Raw genomic sequence first — 18,810 nt, forward strand, 5'->3', positions numbered from 1 at the left:
TGGATAGCCTTTTTTTTTTAAGTTTATTTATTTATTTTGAGAGACAGAGAGTGAGCAGTAGCAGGGGAGGGGCAGAGAGAGAGAGAGAGGGAGAGAGAATCCCAAGCAGGTTCCGCACTGTCAGTGCAGAGCCCCGACATGGTGAGGTCATGACCTGAGCCAATGTCAAGAGTTGGACACTCAACCGACTGAGCCACCCAGGCACCCCAAGTATAGCCTTTTATACACACACACACACACACACACACACACACGAACACAATGCATATATACTTCTTTTTAAAAGAGAAAATTAGACAGGGGTGCCTGGGCAGCTCAGTTGGTTAAGCGTCTGTCTCCTGACTTCGGCTCAGGTCATGATCTCGTGGTTTGTGAGTTCAAGCCCTGCATCAGACTCTGTGCTGACAGAATGGAGCCTGCTTGGGATTCTCTCTCTCCCCCTTTCTCTGCCTCTCCCCTGCTCGCTCACTCTCTCTCTCTCAAAATAAATAAAATTTAAAAAAAACATTAAAAAAAGAAAATTAGACAAATAAAATTCACTTATTAATATTAAGCTGCATATATTAGGCTGGTATAAAGAGAGGCTTTCAAGTTCTATATTATAGCCTTCTATATAGTTAGAACTTTAAGTTTTTACAATGAATATGTATTATTATTATAATTAGAAATAATCTTTAGAAAGAAATATTGAGAGAGACAGATAGACAGGAATAAAATTCCCTAAGTTAAAGAGGCCAAGAAAATTTTCATGCAGAATCTATTAATTCAGTTCATGTTTTGTGTTATAATTTTCAGAGCACAGCAGAAGGCCAGGGGACCAGGGGATAGTAGGTGGGGTTCGCAGGAAGCATGATCTCAGAGTCTGAGGCAGGTTGTACACACAGGGGTGTGGCGCTCGGGGTTCCAGCCTGGCCTGGGAGAGCTGCTCTCCTGACCACCACCTTGTGTTCTGTGATACGAAGACCCCCTCCCTGTTCCAGAGGAAGGCATCTGAGAACCACATCTTCTCCTCTTGCGCGCCATGCTTGGTTTATTCAATGGGTGGTGATAAGAAAGAAGCAGAGATGAAGGGACTTGCAAGGTGAGGGCCTAATGCTGCCCTATGTCACTACAGTTTCTAAAATGCTTTTAAATTCACAGTCTGAACAGATCCCATCACCATGCTAGGAGGGGAGCAGGACCATGCCCATTTTACAGGTGAGACAGTGAGGTTCCCACGAATAGAGAAACTTGCCCATGGGAAGCTAGAACATGAGTCCTTGACCACTTCTTTCCTTACTACATCTTTCTCTTTCCTGACCTCCCCAATCTTCATCCATCTGCACCCACTCTGATCCACTTGTTCAACCACCATGCATCCCTTCATTGGCCTCATATTCATTCACCGAGTGCAGGTTAGGCACTATTCCTAGTGCTGGGGACATCATCAGAGAGTGCCTGTGCCTGTGGACCTCATAGTCTGAGGGAAGAGTCAGACATATGAACAGGAAATTACAATACAGTGAGAGCAGGTCTAAAACTGAGCTCCTCTACAGACTTAGGCTTATAGTCTACCCCACCTTGGTAAATGGCCATTCCACTCTTCCAATTTTCTAGTTGCTCAGGTGAAAACCTGGGGTTGTCCTTGACTCCCTTCATGATGCACATTCAGGGTGTCAGCAAATACCACTGTCCCTACCTTCAAAGAACATCCAGAACCTGAATGTGTCCTATATCTTCATTACTCCATCCAGGCCAACTGCCATCATTACTCATAGGTCATTGCAGGAGCCTCTTAAGTGGTCTCCCTGCTTCCACCCTTGCCCCCTTTCTGTCTGTTGTTAATAGATGGAAGCCAGAGTGAGCTTCTTACGATATAAGTCGGATCATGCAAGCCTTGCTCCGAACTCTCCCAAAGATCTTCATCTCAGACTAAGAGCCAGCCTTTGTATTGACCTGCAGAGCTTGGAAGATCTGACCATTGCTTTCTCCCTTTCTGACCTCATCTCTGGCTGCTTTCCCCCCCACACCCTCTACTCCCAGTATGGCCTCCTCGTAGTTTCCCCGACATACTTGGTATGCTCCCACATGGGCCTCTGTGCTTGCGGTTTCCTCTACCTGGAGTGGTCTCCGTCCAGATCTGGGAGTGGCACACTCCCTACTCCATTCAAATTCTTACTGTGATGTCGCATGCTCAGTGATGTCTTTCCTGGCCATGCTCTTTTAACAGAAATGCCTTTGCAGCTCCTTCTCTGCTTTATCTTTCTTCTTATCACTTATTGTATCAGTATCATAGATTTTACTTGTTATCTTGCTTGCTGTCTGTCTCCTCTGACTAGTCCCCATCTTGCTGTCTGTCTCCTCTGACTAGTCCGAAGAGGGCAGGGATTTCTGTCTCCCGGGCTTACTGCTGCATTCCCAGCACCAAGAACAGCATCCAGCCTGTAACAGGTTCTCAGGACAACTTTGGTGAATGAACAAATAGAGTGCAAAGAGAGAGATACACCCAAAGTATCATGTGAGCATAGAGGAGGCAAAACCTTGGGGTACAGGCTATCAGGTAAGACCTGCTGGAGGAGACTATGTCTGAGCTGAGCCTTAAAAGATAACAAGGAGTGGACAGGATAAGGGGTGGCTCAGGAGCAGCAAGTAGAAGGGACCGGACCCCTCAGGGCTTAGCTCAGTGCTAGCAAAGAAATGGGTGTTCAATAAATATATATTAAATGAATAAATGGGTGGAGGGGAGGGGAAGGCAGGGGGGGGGGGGTTAGTGTGAGCCAAGCAAGGGCCTCAGGGACAGTAGAAGCAGTTTGATTGCTGGAGCAGAGAAAGGTGCAAGGTGAGGCTGAGAGAGGTAACTTTAGCCAGAGCATGGTGGGCAGGTCTTGTAGACCATGTTAGAGCATTTGGACTTGATCCGGAGGCAGAAAGGAGCCACTGAAGGGGTTAGAACGGGGTCAGGGGTGTATTACTCAGTCGAGATTGGCATTAATCATCCTGAAGAGGATGGATTTAGTGCCAGAGCTGGGATTGAAGCCTGAGACAGTTTAATTCTCTGACCCACCCCTAGTCGCCAGCAGCCCCCTGCCTCCTGCTCTGAAGTTGGTTAGCAGCAGAAAAGAGCAGGCCTGGGGCACCTGGGTGGCTCAGTTGGTTGAGCGTCAGACTTTGGCTCAGGATACGATCTCATGGTTCATGAATTTGAGCCCTGCGTCGGGCTCTGTGCGGATAGCTCAGAGCCTGGAGCCTGCTTCAGATTCTGTGTCTCCCCCTCTCTCTGCCCTTCCCCTGCTCACACTCTGTCCCCATGTCTCAAAAATAAATAAAACTTTTTAAAAACTACATATAAAAAAAGAAAAGGGCAGGCCCTATACACAGGCTTCCCGTGGTTCAAGTTTGCAGAGCGTAAAGCAGGCAGGAGAGCTGGGGGATCTCACATTGAAACGCAAACCTGGAGAGCACCAGAGTGTGAAGGTGGGAAGAGACCCATCCCAAAGAGGCAGTTCTAGGACTCACCCTCTATCGTGCTGAGGTTGGCATTCAGGGCTTCCACCTCATTCATGATAATGGGACACAGCTGGCCACAACAGGAATAAAAAAATTGCAGGTTATCATATTGCACTTGAAACCTCTATTTATGGCTTAGGCCCTGCAAACAAAGGCCTTCTGGTTAGGAGACATTCTCCCTTTGGTCACCAGGACTTTTCCTGAAATTAGTCGATGCCCCTGGGCCTCACGTTACGTACGTATGGCTGGCATGTCAGTGAATGCTGGCTAAACTTCAGAGCAGCCAGGACGACACCCAGTTAGCCCCATAAAAGAATGAGGCCTTGGCTTTTCTCTCTGAGGCATGATGGGACATGTGCCTGGTGCCTGCTAGTGCGGTCACACCTGAGAAACCTGCTGCTGGAACAACTGCCTTCCTGCTGTGCCGTGCTCTGCTGGGAGAGGCTACAGCCAGGGCCTCCACTTTCCTACTTGGCTGGCTTGAGATCCCTCTGGCTGGCAAATCAATCCTGAATCAGACTCAAGCTCATCTTTACGAAGCCACCGTGTGCCAGGCGTGTGCCAAGCTCTCAGCATGGTGGTTACGAGCAGAGGCTCAGGAGCCTGACCATCTGGGGTTGGCACCCTTGGCAAAGTTGTTTGTACTCTGTCCACAGTTTCCCCATCTGGAAGATGGGGATGATAATTGTACCCACTCAATAATGTTGCTGTGAGTAGAAATTGAGGTAATCCATGTAAAATTGCCCAGCACATGGCAAGTATTCAGTAAATGTCAGCTCTTGTGTTTCAACCCCATTGCCTCACAATGGTGCAGAGAGATGGGTGCCACTGTTGCCTATTCACAGATGGGAAAGCCAAAGCTTAGAGAGCCTCCGGGAGTTGCCAGGAGTTACATTACTAGGATTGGAAATCTAGATAGTTGTGGCATGAGCATTCTTTTCTATATTCCCAGGGCACAGAGGGAATACTAGAAGCAAAGCATCCGTGGTCTCTAAATCATACATAAACTCCAGGCCAGCTTAACTAGTGGCTTCCGTCAGAGGCCAAAGAACCATGTCTTGTTTCGAACGGAGGAACCATGGGGAGTGTGGGGCCTGTGAACGGGACAGCACTTTCCCAGTCACTCTCTAACACGCATGTGCGCTGGCACTCAGCACCAGTCAAGTGAGGATGGAGAAAGACCGCGAAACTTCGGAGTCCCTCGACCAGCTGGGTAATTCCCTTGGACGAGCTGCTGAATGTGTTTGCACGTTGATTTCCTCACTAACATTCATTAAGCACCTCCTTGTCACTTATACTGTTTCTGGAAAGAACCATTCTTCTCCCCCACTCCTTACCTATCGAAATCATACGTGTACCTCAAGGCCCAGTTCAAGTCCTCCGTCCTCTAAAGAATACCCCCGCCCCCCCCCCCCCCCAGGAAACTTGCAGGTCCTTTTGATGTAATCTTTCCATTTCTCTGAGCCTCTGAAGAGGCTGTTGATTGAACAGCCTCAGTTCAATCAATTGAACCTCTGAAGAGGTTCAATCTACTGATCATGTAATTATGTATTAAATTCAAATACTCATTCAGTTATTTTTCCACAAGACTGAGTTGGGTTTTCCTAAAAACCTTTCTTACATTCCCAACAGCCTGTAGCCTAGTGCTGGGCATGCAGTAGGTACACAGTAAATAAACTCTTGCTGATTGTTGCCCCATCCTGTGGTGAGCGCTTGAAGGCAGGAATGCTGTTTTATTTATCTCTGCATCCCCAGCACTTACCACAGGACATGGTAGGCATTTGCGAAACTTAAATCGCAGAGGATGTGTGTGAAAGTGCCTTGGATGATGCCTAGCATACAGTAGGTGCTCAACAAAGGTTTATTGAGTAAGAAGTAAGTAAAGCATGGCAGAACTACTGCCGAGCATTTTACTGTGGCCATGTCACCTCTAAAGACTTACCATTTCATTTAAGTTCTTTAAAATGGGTTTCTCCATGGGCTCAGCGAAGGAGTTGTACAGGACACTGGGGAAGGAAGAAAATATGGGCTTATTCAGGAACTTTATCTGCCGGTTATAAACCTCTTCCTGCGCTGCTGGAGATTCCAGCCCCAGACTAGCGACCGCCTACCACGGTCCTATCACTCACCTGAGTTCTCCGGAAAATGAGACGTGGGCATGGTTCACTTGGGCGTAGCAGTCTTGGAGCTTCAGGATTGGGTGACCAAAGTCATTTCGGGCAAGAACAATGATACCGGTGAAGTAGACCCCAGAGAGAAACAGATCAGCTCCTCCTGTGTCTTGGCTGTTGACAGAAAAAGTGCAAGGTTACCCAGGCCTGGGCAGGGGAGAGAGGGATCATTTCTCTGACTACTCACAGCCTCTAAACTCCTGGAGGGCTTTGTCACCTCTGGATTCCTGGCACCAATAATGGGTCAGAGCAGAGTAGGTGCTGAATGGATTTACTAAACAAATGAAGCAATGAATATGTCAGTGGTGACAGTGTCAGTTTAGCTTTTTTATTCTGAGTGCTTTCTGGTGCCCACAGTGGCTGAGCACCTATCAAGCACTATGTGTATAAATGCTTGGAGAGAGAGAACACTGGATAGCCTTATTTAGGACAGGCACTGATGGGGATGTGACAGACGTAGTCTATGAACTCTCTGAGGGACTGGAGTGTATATTATTCATTCCCTTGTCTCCAGGATAAGCACACAGAATAAGCACTTAACAGGTGGCTGATGAGTCAGTGAAGAAATGAATGAACCCCGAATCTATGTTACTTATGGCAGAATATATCATTCCTCTACAGTCTACAGGACTGGAGTTCTTGAGATGGGGATAAATGGTACTTGGTAGGCACTCAATAAATGGTTGTTGAATGACCAAGTGGATGAGTGAATGTGCCATTCTGGGATGCCAACCAAGACAGACCTAAACATTACACCCAAGACATGTAGTAGGTGGTCTGCAAGCATACCTTGAATGTGATACCTCCTTTCTCTAGGAGGGTGCAATTGGGCTCCAGCTGACTATTATCCTCTTACCTCCTTGTGAGGTACGAAGGTCCCATCTCTTAATCAGTTGCCCCTGTGGATGGGGAAGTATGTGGAATCACCTGAGATCCTACAGAGTCACTGAAGGTCTGAAATCTTGAGTACGTGTTCATTCCTTCTAGCTCTTAGGAAATCTTAAATGACATTTTGCTCTGCCTTCAGGGGATGGATGGTTTTCAGTCCTCCCACAACCTCCCCCCGCCCCCAGCCCCCAACAGAGATATTCTGATTTAAATCTCTCTTGGAAAAAAAAAATGCTCTTGAGAAAGACTGCTAATGGCTAAGGGAAATAAGCCTAATGTCAAAAACATCACCAAATTTATGTACTTCCAGTTTTTGTTCCACTTCTTCCCAGAATGGCGGCAGACTTTTCAGTGGGATACTCACAAGAGTGGAGACTTGATCTCCCAGTCGGTGCTGATGTTGGCAGTGCCGTGGTTAGTCAGTGCCTTGATCCCCACCCCAGGCACAAAGGCTAATGAAGTATTTGGAAATGAAAAGGCATTGATTTTTATGCTGTAGAACAAGAAACAGAGAGGTCAGTGCATATCTTCTAACACTTCTCTAAGTGAGGCAAAAATCAGAAAGGAGTTTGTGGAACCCCTAATTCCTGTAGAGGAAGGAACCTCAGGTCTGCGGTGCCTCTGGGCATTGCCTTCTAATTCCCCTTTGGTCCTTGCCAGGAAGCCCCTTGTTTCTAATTGAGGGGGAAGTGAGCAAATTTAGAAACAAATGTGAAAATAATACATTTCTTTAGTTTCATTAAAGACAATACAATACGAGTACAACATCGCCATCATTATTTTTTCCTTCAGCTGTTCCAGTGCTTCTCAACAGGGTGGGGAAATTAGTATTTTGGGTGGGACAATTAGTTTTGGAGAGGACTTTATATACATTTTAGGGTACCTGGCATATGTACCAACTACACGCCAGTAGTGCCCCTTCCCCATCACTGGACAATCGCAAGGGTGCCTTTCTCCTATTCCCAGATGCCCTCTATATGGACAGAATTTTCCCTAGTTGAGAAAGTTAGAGTCTTCCCTAGTTAGAGCAGAATCTTCCCTAGTTAGAGTATTAACTTCCCCTAGGATTCTCTGAGCATAAGAGGCAATGGGCTACAAGTAATCTACATAGGTAGATAGCTCATGTGTTGAGTGATTACTCCATGCCAGGCACCATGGTAAGCACTTTATGTGCATTAGCTCATTTTAGTCCTCATGATAATCCCATGAAGCTGTTGCTGGTTTTGCAATTTGCAATTCAGAGATGAGAGGATAAGAAAGTCATGAGCACTTGGTTGAAGTCATATGTAAGTGGTAGAACCAGACCTGGAGCCCTCCTCAATCTGTTTTCAGACTGTGTGCTTAACACCGGGCTATGCCACTTCATGTATTCTGCAAGGGGCACTCAACTTGGAGATGAGTTTTGTGCCAGCCATGCAAACTTAGGTAAGGCACTTAACCTCTTTCAGGCAATCACTCAGAGGAAGGTCTACTCATGGGTAGGCTGAGAAGACAAAATGAGATCATCTATGCATAACTGTGGCACAGGAGAAAGACATTGTTCTGAACCAAGGTTAGGAAAAATGTAAAAGATACATGTGATAGCTGATAACAAATGCCTATCTACTGTTTCTTGTATTTTGCATCCTTTCCTACCTGTTCTTTGTCACACACCCTGAGTCCCACTGTGGGAAGAGGATGGTGGAGATTCATTTAACAGATCTTAGAAATATTTTCAGTTTGGTACCTATAGGCCTAGCCCATTCTTTATATTCAAGCTATGGATGTATCATGAAAGAGATAATTTCTTTGTTGGTGGACACGTAGGTTATTTCCAGTATTTCTGTGTTATAAACAATGCCACACAGAACATTCTTACATGCTGTTTACATGTGTGTCTTTCTAGTGGTGATGCTGAGAAGTGGGATTAGTAGGTCAAAGGGCATGCATTAAAAAAAAGGTCCTTGTAAATTACCTTTTAAAATAGCACTGCCCAACAGAAATAGAATGTGAGCCACATATGTAATTTAAAAATTTCTAGTAGTCACATTTTAAAAAGGGAAAAGAAATGGGTAAGACTGATTTTATTAGTATTTTTTTTTTTTTTTTACTTAACCCAACATAATCTAAAATGGTATCATTTCAACACATAGGCAATATAAAAATGATTAATGGGATATTTTGTTTTCCTTTTTTCAAAATAACTTCAAACTATGGTCTGTATTTTTACACTCATAATGTGACTCAAGGTGGACACTGAATTATCGGTGTTTCAGAAACACTTGTTATCAGAATTATCGAGTGTTATCAGAAACACTTGACCTATATTTGATTGGATAAAATATTCAACTGATAAACTTACATACGCAAATTGTCCCACACATACTTAAAAGCTTTTCAATAACTGAACTGAGTACCAAGTTTTAAATTAAAATTGATTGAAGTGAAATACGTAAAATTTCAGTGCCTTCATTGCACTAGTCATATTTCAAGTGCCCAGTAGCCACACGTGGCTAGTGGCTCCTGTGTGGGGAGCACAGATCTGAAAGTACTGTACCAGTTCACCTGCTCCCACTAGCAACGCATGAGGATACCTGGTTTCCTCATCTTCACCACACTTCATAATATATGATTCACCCTGGATTTTTCTGCTGTGGGATTATCATCACTGTAATTAAATCATTCATTCTGTAAATATATCATGTCCATCTCTCTTACTGGACATTAAGGGCAGGAGATATATCTGTGTCATTCACTGTAATATCCCCAATCACTAAAACAAAGCCTTGGTATCTAGCAGTAGGTCCTCAATAAACACTTGTCGAATGGCTTCCTTTATTAACAACTACAGCATTTGCCAGGAGCTTTACCTAGATTACCATCCTTTTCCCTACCCCATGCCCCCCAAAAACTCATGATTTTATAGAATATTATCCTTGATAGCAGGGAAATTATTACTCCAAAGGGTTGGAGCCAGCAGGGAATTATCAGTGGATTGATAAAGCCTTGGGGCAAATTGTGAATCACAGATAATTCTTTATAAAATCTTGACTCTCTGCTTTACCTTTAAGACTGACCTCCAGATGGACAAAGACATCTTCTCTGTACACCGTCTTTGGGGCTTTTGTTGGCAACTGCGGCAGAGGTTGCCGGTTGTTGTCTGAACAGCCATTTCCCCTTCTTTCCTAACCGTCCCTGAATTTGTTCAGGATGTCAAAGGTGTCTGGTTAGAAAATGAATATTCCAGTCCCTCTTGCTAATAAGTATGGCCATAAGACTAAGTTCTATTATTGTATAGGCAGAGTATTATTAGAGCAGGGCTTCAGAAAAAAATTCAGTGAAGAGACTAACCCAGCTTACAAGAACCCTTTCACCCTTGCCTGTTGTTCCCTCTCAGGCTTGACAAATGGATTTGATGGCTGAGCTGCAGTGGCCATACTGGACCATGAGACAACTTTGAGGACAGAAGCCAGAAGTAAGGATGGTGGGGCAGAGAAATATAAGAAGCCTGGGTTCTGATGAAATCATGGGATTTCCAAAGGATTTCTCTAGTCTTACTTTTGAGCTTCTTATGTGTGGCCTATTTCTACGACCTCTGAAACCTTAACCAAACTTAACTAAAGTAAGGAAAGCCTTGATGAGAGTAGATTTGTTTTTGAGACTGTGGTTGAATCCTACATCTAGGTTTAGGGTGTGGGGTCAGCAATAGGATGGACAAGAATTTCACTTAGAAATTCAAGGGGCAAGGAGTTCTCATTTTAGGAAAGAGGCAAGGACATGGGACTCTGACCATTTTCATCAGACACAACACACAAAACTAGTGTGCAGCAGGGATATGACTTAGACCCAGGTGTTCTGACCCAAATGCCACAATCTTTGTCAGCTTCACGACCCCTCTTTCTTGGGTCATTCATCTGATAAGCCTCTTACCAAATTTGGTTTACCTTCTACTGTGCAGGTCCTGGTATCACACCAGAAGACGTGGTGGCATATCCACAACCCTAAGGTTTTAAAGATTAATTTCACGGCTAGAAATGTTCTTTTTTACTTACTTTGAAAAATTGTAGTTCACATAATCAACCTTCAGAAATTCCAGAGATTCAGAACCCTTTAGGTCTGGGATGTTTTTTTCCTTAAGCATTTGCTCAATCATCTCCATCCCAGCTTGAACGCCTATGAAGGAACCAAAGAAAGCATTTATTGATCATGCCAGAGATGATAATGGCATAGCGCCATTAAATATACGCATGAAGTTTACAGAGTACGTGCTCTTAGAAACTTAGAAAACAGCAACCCTACAAAGTGGATGTTACTGTCCCTGTTTTACAGGTGAAAGCACTGGTCCTCAGAGAGGCTAGTGAAGACCCCAGGACCCCAGAACTAACTGTATGAGAAATTCTCGTTATGTAGCCAAGACTAAAGGCCTGTTACTACAGGCAGTGTGAGGGGGAAAGTACAAAATTATTATCATTATTATCCCCATTTTAAAGATGAACAAACTGAACCTAAAAGGCATGAATTCGCACCTCATTCACACAGCCAAGAACTGGGAGCCCAAGAGTGAAATCTGGGCAGTTTGGTTCCAGACTCCATGCCTTATTAGGTAGTTATTCCACATTCTCCCTTTTCCCCTAGATTCTTTAAGCTCAGCAACAGCATGGGCTATTGGGAGCTCGTAACCCTCCTGAAATTCCAGTAAAATACCATGAATAGGTTGTGTGTGTATGCGTCCATTTGTATCTCATATTTCAGGGGAGAGGGTCCATGTTTGCTTCAGACTCTCAAAAGATCCCAGGACCCCAAAAATGTCCTTAGTAAGCCCTGCTTTTTTGCAATTCAGGAATAAACCTGTCCCAGGTTTACATGGTAGTATCCCAGGACACATTTTTCTGAGTTCACGGAGAGAAAGAGCCCTTTTCTACATAAAGAGCTTGAGAAAAGTAACTTACATAGTAAATGAAGAACAGGATTTTCATTTTAACCTTCTTTTTAAAATTTTATTTTTATTAAAAAATTTTTTTTTAACGTTTATTTGTTATTGAGAGACAGAGAGAGACAGAGCATGAGCATGGGAGGGGCAGAGAGAGGAGGAGACACAGAATCTGAAGGAGGCTCCAGGCTCTCAGCTGTCAGCACAGAGCCTGATGCGGGGCTCAAACTCAGGAACAGTGAGATCATGGCTTGAGCCAGTCAGACCCTTAACCGACTGAGCCACCCAGGCACCCCTTCATTTTAACCTTCTTAAGGAGGAAGCTTTGCCCTTATGCCTTATTTTGCAGCTTAAGCTCATTTCCACTTAGGCTGTCCTTGTGGAGACGGAGAAGAGCAGATTTTATCTTCTGTAACACCATGAATAATACTGTAATATAGGGATGTAGGGGTAAAGTGTAAAGGATACAAAGATGGAACCAAAGGCACTATCAGACAGCTTAGTTTCGAATCCTATCATTGTCACTAGCATTGCAGGACTCTGCAATTTATAAAATCTTGCTGTCCCTTGCTTTCCTCATCTGTAACATGGGAACATTAGTAACTGTGGAAGCTTCTGTTCACACATGTGAAAATAACAGTAATTGATATCTGTTGGGCATTTGCTATTGCCAGACCCTCTTCCAAAATTTATGTCAATTCATGTGTTTCCCACAATAGCCCCATGCGTAGGAACTATTATTATCACCACCATTTTAAGAAATACCTTGAAGGTACTACTGATAATAGGGACATGACATTTTTCTGGAAAAATGTGGCAACATAAATATTTGATGAATTAATAAGAATAGCTAGTTTGTGTGCTTATATGTGCCAGGACTGTCCATACTCTACACATATTCTCTCCTTTGATCCTTATGGCAACCCAGTGACATAGGTATCATTATCCCTATTTCACATAGGAGGCAGTTGAGGCTCAGAGAGGTTCACCAGCTTGCCCAAGAGCTCACAGGTACTTAGTGTCATTATTGACAGTTTGGAGGAATAGGGAGCAGAGAACAAAGTGTAGGTTTTGAAATCGGCAGAGCAAACCTGAGATCTGATCTTGCCTTGCCCCCTTACTGGTGTGTGACTTGGGAAATTTAATTCAGCCCCTCTGAGGCTCAGATTCCTCCTCTGTAAAATGACTATCCCTTCTTTGTAGGGTGGTTGTTGGGATTAAATCAACCCAGAGCCCATAACACACATATCAAAGAGCCTAGCTATGATAGAGGCTCAAGAAATGGTTCTGATAGAAATCATAGCCAAGAAATGGTTCTGACTTTAAAGCCTGTCCTTCTTGATTCTATGCCATATTTCCACAGATGACCCCACATGATCCTCATGTTATTACACGGGGGCACCATTGTTGTCATTCCCCCATCCTGTTTTCCAGAGGAGAAAACCCACTGGCCCAACACTATGTATTGAGGAAAGGGGCAGAACTGAATGAGATTCATACCCATGTGGACTGACTAGTTCTGTTCTTTTAATTGCTCTGATCTTGAGGGTGGAATAAGCTGTTTTCACAATTTTAATACAGTTTCAAGATATCTATTTCTGTGCATATTAGTATATTAATAGAGTAACAAGATACACATATATGTACATATATGCATGTGGATACACACAGGAATACCTGGTATGTAATTCTCATTATAGCCAGCTCCTATAACAATCGTACAAGATGGATAATTTAAGATTCCCTGTGCCACATGAGGTACTGGGGGAAGGAAGGACAAGGATTTGCCACAAACTCAGTCTTTCCTTCCTCCATCACTCCCTTCCTTTCTTCCATCATTTGTATTTTTCTTTTAAAGAGTGCTCTATGCCCAGCATGGAGCCCAGTGTGGGCCTTGAACTCACAGCCCTGAGAACAAGACCTAAGCTAAGATCAGGAGTCAGACGCTCAACCAACTGAGCCACCCAGGCACCCACATCCTTCTTGTACTTCTTTTCTGGTGTTGCAGGTGAGGAGTTTCCTGGTTACACTTTGCTGTTTCTGAGTGAGACTAGCTGTGCTTTAGTTAAGAAGGGATGGAGATTTCTGTTGCCCGTACTCAGCTAACCTCAGGCCAAAATTTATAGGAGAAAACTCGGCCTACACATTTTGATTTTGCAGTCCCTCTGCTGTACACAATCTGCCTTCGCCCCAGCTCTGCCCAACATTTATAAACACCTCTGAAGGGGTTTTTCTTCATCTTTCAGCATCTCAGGCCCCTTTTTGCATCTAATGAATGCAAGGAGCTTCTCTCAAGAAAAATACATGATCATCATCCACATTAAATTTGGCACAGTTTTAGGGGACTCTAAGTTCTTTTTGAGATCAAGACCTTTCTGAAGCTCTAAGCTATTTCTTTCACTCTCACATCTCCTCCCCTCTGTCCTATGATGTATCCTCCTTTAGAGCAGAGATGTTCATTGTATGTGCATGGGGGGTAGAGGTGGGGGAGGGGAGAGAATGAATATCTGTGGCTGTGTTTGGATAGGTCTACCATCAAGGTGATTGTTTTCTGTCTTATTTTATTTTTTTAATGTGTATTTATTTTTAAGAGAGAGAGAGAGAGAGAGAGAGAGCACAAAGTGGGGAGGGGCAAGAGAGGGGGACAGAGGATCCAAAGTGGGCTCCTTGCTGATAGCAGAAAGCCCAATGCGGGACCTGAACTCACAAACTGCGAGATCATAACCTGAGCTGAAGTTGGATGCTTTACCAACTGAGCCACCCAGGTGTCCTTTTATTTTATTTTTATAAAATGTTTATTTATTTATTTTGAGAGAGAGAGAGAGCAAGCATGCATATATGTGAGCAGGGGAGAGGCAGAGAGAGAGGGAGAGAGAGAATCCCAAGTAGGCTCTGCCCTGTCAGTGCAAAGACTGAGGTGGGACTCGAATGCACGATCCATGAGATCCATGAGCTGAGATGAAGAGTCGGATGCTTTAACCGACTGAGCCATTCGGGCGCCCCATTATGACTGTTTTTTAGACACCACTTCCTTCCCAGCCATCTTAGCAGCCTCTGTACTAGGGGCTGGATCACCTGCAGTAAAGCTTGCCTCAGTCATGAGACAGTCTAGTATGAGCTTTCAGGTTTGGAGGGCTGAGAGCACCCCACTCACCATAGTCTAGAGCCCGCTGAGTAGCCCTAGCCTTGATGCCAGGGTAAATGGTCTGGGCGGATGAAGTGTAGAGATTCCACAGGAAGAAACATCCCCAGAGGACTCCGACTGTCTTTGTATGCATCTGCAATCAACCAACATTTATTGTTCCTTTATTATTCTTGACTTTTTTGTTGGTCAGTTCCATCCAACTTTTCTATGATTTCTTGTTTCATTGCTTACTTCCAAAACTCACTCTACCCACCCATCTGTCCATATATCCATCCATCCATCCATCCATCCACCCACCCATCCAGTAGTCATTTATTGAACACACCAGAACATGTGCTAGGTGCTGAGGATGCAGAGATGACCTATGTGTGCTCTCAACCTCTGCTTCCCACAGACTAGTGGGTGAGTCACACACATACACACAGATGATTATAACTCAACACAACATAATGCAATGCAACACAAGAGCCTTGCCGTAAATGTAACAACTGTGATATGCCTTGGAAAGGATAATGGGGTGGGGATTCGGGATTCTTGACAGTTTTAGAACAAGAGTGAGTAGTTTAGAAAGGTGGCTTCAGTGGGTGTGAAACAATCACTCATCTGCTTGAAGACCCTTAATGACTCCCTGTTGCCCACAGGACGGGGTTTAAGCTTGCAGGCCAGCTGCAAGGCCCTGCCCTTCTCTACACCTCTACTTCCTCATTGACTTCCTTCCTTAACACACATGCTTGGCTTACCCCAGAGTCTAGTACAATGCTTGGCACATAGAAGATACACACAAAAAAATCTTAAATCAACATCTCCAAGGAGAGGGACCACATGTTTTCACTGCTATATTGCTATTGCTTAGCATATATTAAATATACAATGTATACTTATTTAATTAATGGACTCAATTAATTAATGCCAGCCCATTTTCCTGATGAATGAAGCAAAGGTTACCAACAGCAACAGTGACATGGGTTATTTTAATGACAGCGGAGTGAGTAATACATTCGTAAGTCTTGTTTCTAGTTCTGGGAGTTTACAATCTGGCTGAGCGACTATTGCTGCATTCATATGTGCCAAAGACCCACAGGTGACAGATACCCACTGAGTTAGCATACAAATGTGAAACAAACCAGGGAAGCATTTGTGGGGGTGTCAAGGAAGAGGAAGGTGTGGGAGTCATGCAAAGGGAGGGGTCAGGACAGGTGAGCAGGGAAGGATTTAAAGAAGGGCTAGAATTCAGGAGCAATCTGCATAAAGGAAAAGATCATTGAGAGGGGTGTGTGTGGGGTGCTTGGCCAAGACAAGCAAGAGGTTTGATAAAGGGGATTGTGTGGGCTTTATGGAGAAGGCCATAGAGGTGGGAATAGAATGATGTAGACAAAGGGGGTATTCCAGAGAATTTACTTGAGAGGAACAGAGCAGTCTGACCAGGGAAAGGAGTGTCCAAGCAAGGCTGTTGCTAGCCTATCTTGGTCTTTTGTTTGGAATGGGAAAAGGTGCCCTTTGGAGATATACCAGCCTTCTGGCACAAAGGGGCCAGCAGAAAATGTTTTAGGAAAATCCCACACCAGTGTGCCCAGCTTGGTGGGGAGAGCAGGAGCTGCTCCCCCGCCCATCCCTTAGGCTGGCATTTTGTCTAGTGCACAAGCTGCCCAACCTACACAGAGGACCTATGTTCAGATTAGTGAATGGTCATGTGGGTATTTTGCTGGAGGGCCATGAGGTTGAGAACTGGGATCTTGACCTCTCTGTTCTGTGGTGCATAAGTCCACCTTTAGGTGTGAGAAGAGCCTGGCTCAGTCAACATGTTTACATTTCTCACCCAATCTCCCAGGAGCCCTCTCCATGTACCCCACTGTCCAGACAAACTGGACTCCTGGTTCCTAAACACCCACCATGCTTCATGCCTAATGCCTACGCTTATACTGTTCTTCTTCACTTAGGCCGGCAGAAACCCTGTGCATCCTTAAGGTCCATTTTATATTTTTTTATTTAAAAAAAAATTTTTTAATGTTTATTCATTTTTGAGAGAGAGAGAGAGAGAGAGAGACAGAGAGAGAGAGAGAGAGAGAGAGAGAGAGAGAGTGAGTGGGGGAGGGACAGAGAAAGAGAGGGAAACACAGAATCCAAAGCAGGCTCCAGGCTCCGAGCTGTCAACACAGAACCCGATGTGGGGCACAAACTCACGAACTGCGAGATCATGATCCAAGCCACCTGAGCCGAAGTCGGACCAACTGAGCCACCCAGGCGCCCTTCCTTAAGGTCCATTTTAAACACAGCCTTCTTTCTGAAGCATTTCTGACTTCCCTAAGTTAATTAATCTCATTTCCTTCTGAATGAGAAGGAATCTTTGGTCAATATATATATTTATTCATGTGTGTACATTTATTTTCTCACATATTGTCTGTCTCTCCTACCAAAATGTAAGTGCCATGAGGGCAGAGACCTCATCTGGTTTGGAGGTCCTAGAGCCGGCTTAATGTCTCAGATACAGAGTGATTGGTAAACATTGGTAGAATGAATCAATGAATTCTAAATGAAGGAAGAGTCCTTACCTCCTTCTGAATTATAATACAGTCCTTTGCAGAGGCGATTAACAAAGCATTTGTACACTAGTGAAGCATATGCACCCATTAAAACAGATGTTGGCCATAGTCTGGGGGCAGGGTTGGGAGGGTAGGTACTGGATCATGGGGACAGGAGAAGTCTTGGATGGACTGGCCAGTGTGGTTGGGGTACTGGAGATAGGGTGAGGGACTCACAGTGACTATTTACTATTAGAAACTGAGGCATTTCAATATCTTAACACTGCTATGGCCTTATGCACTCCATGTGATGTTTCGTCCCTATAGAGTTGATTTGGTTGTACAGGACAATGTGCAGAAAGGGGCAGCAGTGCTGGGGGCAGGGCTACAGAGGGGTGGCTTGGGGATAGTCAGGGTGCAGAAGACACCAAGGGAAGCACAGAGCAATGACAGTAAGAGCCAAGGGGGAGGGACTCGAGTAGGGGACTGATCTCTGGTCAGAGAGTTGGAGGAAATGTGGGGAGTAGGACAAGCAAGCAGGAGCATGGTGATATCAACATCTTATACTCCGTTAGAATGGACGCAGGGGTTAGGTCCTATTGCCATCTGCACTAGGCCCTCTTTCATCCTTGTTGTCCAGGGGTCTCAGAGAGAGGGACAGGCAGAGATGGATGAAGCTATGGGGGTGAGGGGAACACTCCTGGGGCTGAGGTTAATGACTATTCACCAACTAGTATGAAAGTATTTCCATATTTTAACAAATGGTGAAGCCATGCTGATGTGCAGGCACACTGACATGGCTGTGGGCAAATAATTGTAAATGGATGTGCCATATACCCAGGCAGGCACGAGAGGGATTTTTTAAAAAGAGGGAAACATTTTCAAAGCAGTGGAAAGCAAAAGGAAAAAAAAATGTTAGACCAAAAATTCTATACACACTCCACTGTATCCAGATTAAGGTTGAAATGATCTCTCTGCCTGGCACATAATAGGACCTCAATAAATATTTTCTAACTGACCAACTGACTGGCTTACAAGATTTTGGTTAACTAAGAAAGGTTCTAGAAAAGTGTGAAAAAAAATGAGAAAACCAAACCATCATCTAAATAGTTCTTCATTACTACAGTAAAAAAGCACAATAAGCCAAAGCAGAGTTGTTAGTTATTAATGGAGTAACAACTAAAATAATAAATTTGTATTTTTTTACCATGTACAAAACTCACAACAATTCTTGGAGGTAGATGTTACTATTATCCTACTTCCATCTTAGGCATATGGACACAGAGACTTAGACAGTCTGGTGACCTATCTGAGACCATGTAGTAAATCAGGCACCTGGCAATCACAACGTGCTCTTCTGGCTCCCAATGTTAGTGTTTATGAATTTAATTACTTGATAAGTGCTAGATTTTTCATTTTTTTCTGGGAACTTAATTTTTTTTTGACATCTATTTATTTTTGAGAGAGAGAGAGAGAGAGAGAGAGAGAGAGAGAGAGAGAGAGAGAGAGAGACATACACAGAGTGTGAGTTGGGGAGGGGCAGAGAGAGAGGGAGATACAGAATCCAAAGCAGGGTCCAGGCTCTGAGCTGTCAGCACAGAGCCCAACATGAGGCTTGAACCCACGGACTGCGAGATCATGACCTGAGCCAAAGTTGGTTGCTTAACTGACTGAGCCACCCAGGCGACCCTT

General features: G+C 44.3%; 1 protein-coding gene across 13 annotated transcripts in view; it reads right to left on the minus strand.

Annotated features, from left to right (window-relative positions):
• The window catches only part of BPIFC (BPI fold containing family C), a 53,904-nt gene that overhangs the window by 18,055 nt on the left and 17,039 nt on the right, over nt 1-18,810 (minus strand). For 12 of the 13 annotated variants that reach the window (XM_042947640.1, XM_042947648.1, XM_042947642.1 and 9 more), the window contains 6 exons: nt 14,609-14,732; nt 10,577-10,697; nt 6,910-7,038; nt 5,616-5,771; nt 5,429-5,492; nt 3,496-3,556 (listed from right to left, as the gene is read on the minus strand). In XM_042947640.1, the coding sequence (XP_042803574.1) occupies nt 3,496-3,556; nt 5,429-5,492; nt 5,616-5,771; nt 6,910-7,038; nt 10,577-10,697; nt 14,609-14,732 (655 nt within the window). Of the gene's footprint in view, nt 1-3,495; nt 3,557-5,428; nt 5,493-5,615; nt 5,772-6,909; nt 7,039-9,601; nt 9,720-10,576; nt 10,698-14,608; nt 14,733-18,810 lie in introns of those variants that run through there. The other variant, XM_042947653.1, reaches the window with a different exon arrangement.

This window comes from Panthera leo, chromosome B4, assembly GCF_018350215.1.
Source record: "Panthera leo isolate Ple1 chromosome B4, P.leo_Ple1_pat1.1, whole genome shotgun sequence".
Classification (NCBI taxonomy): Eukaryota; Metazoa; Chordata; class Mammalia; order Carnivora; family Felidae; genus Panthera; species Panthera leo.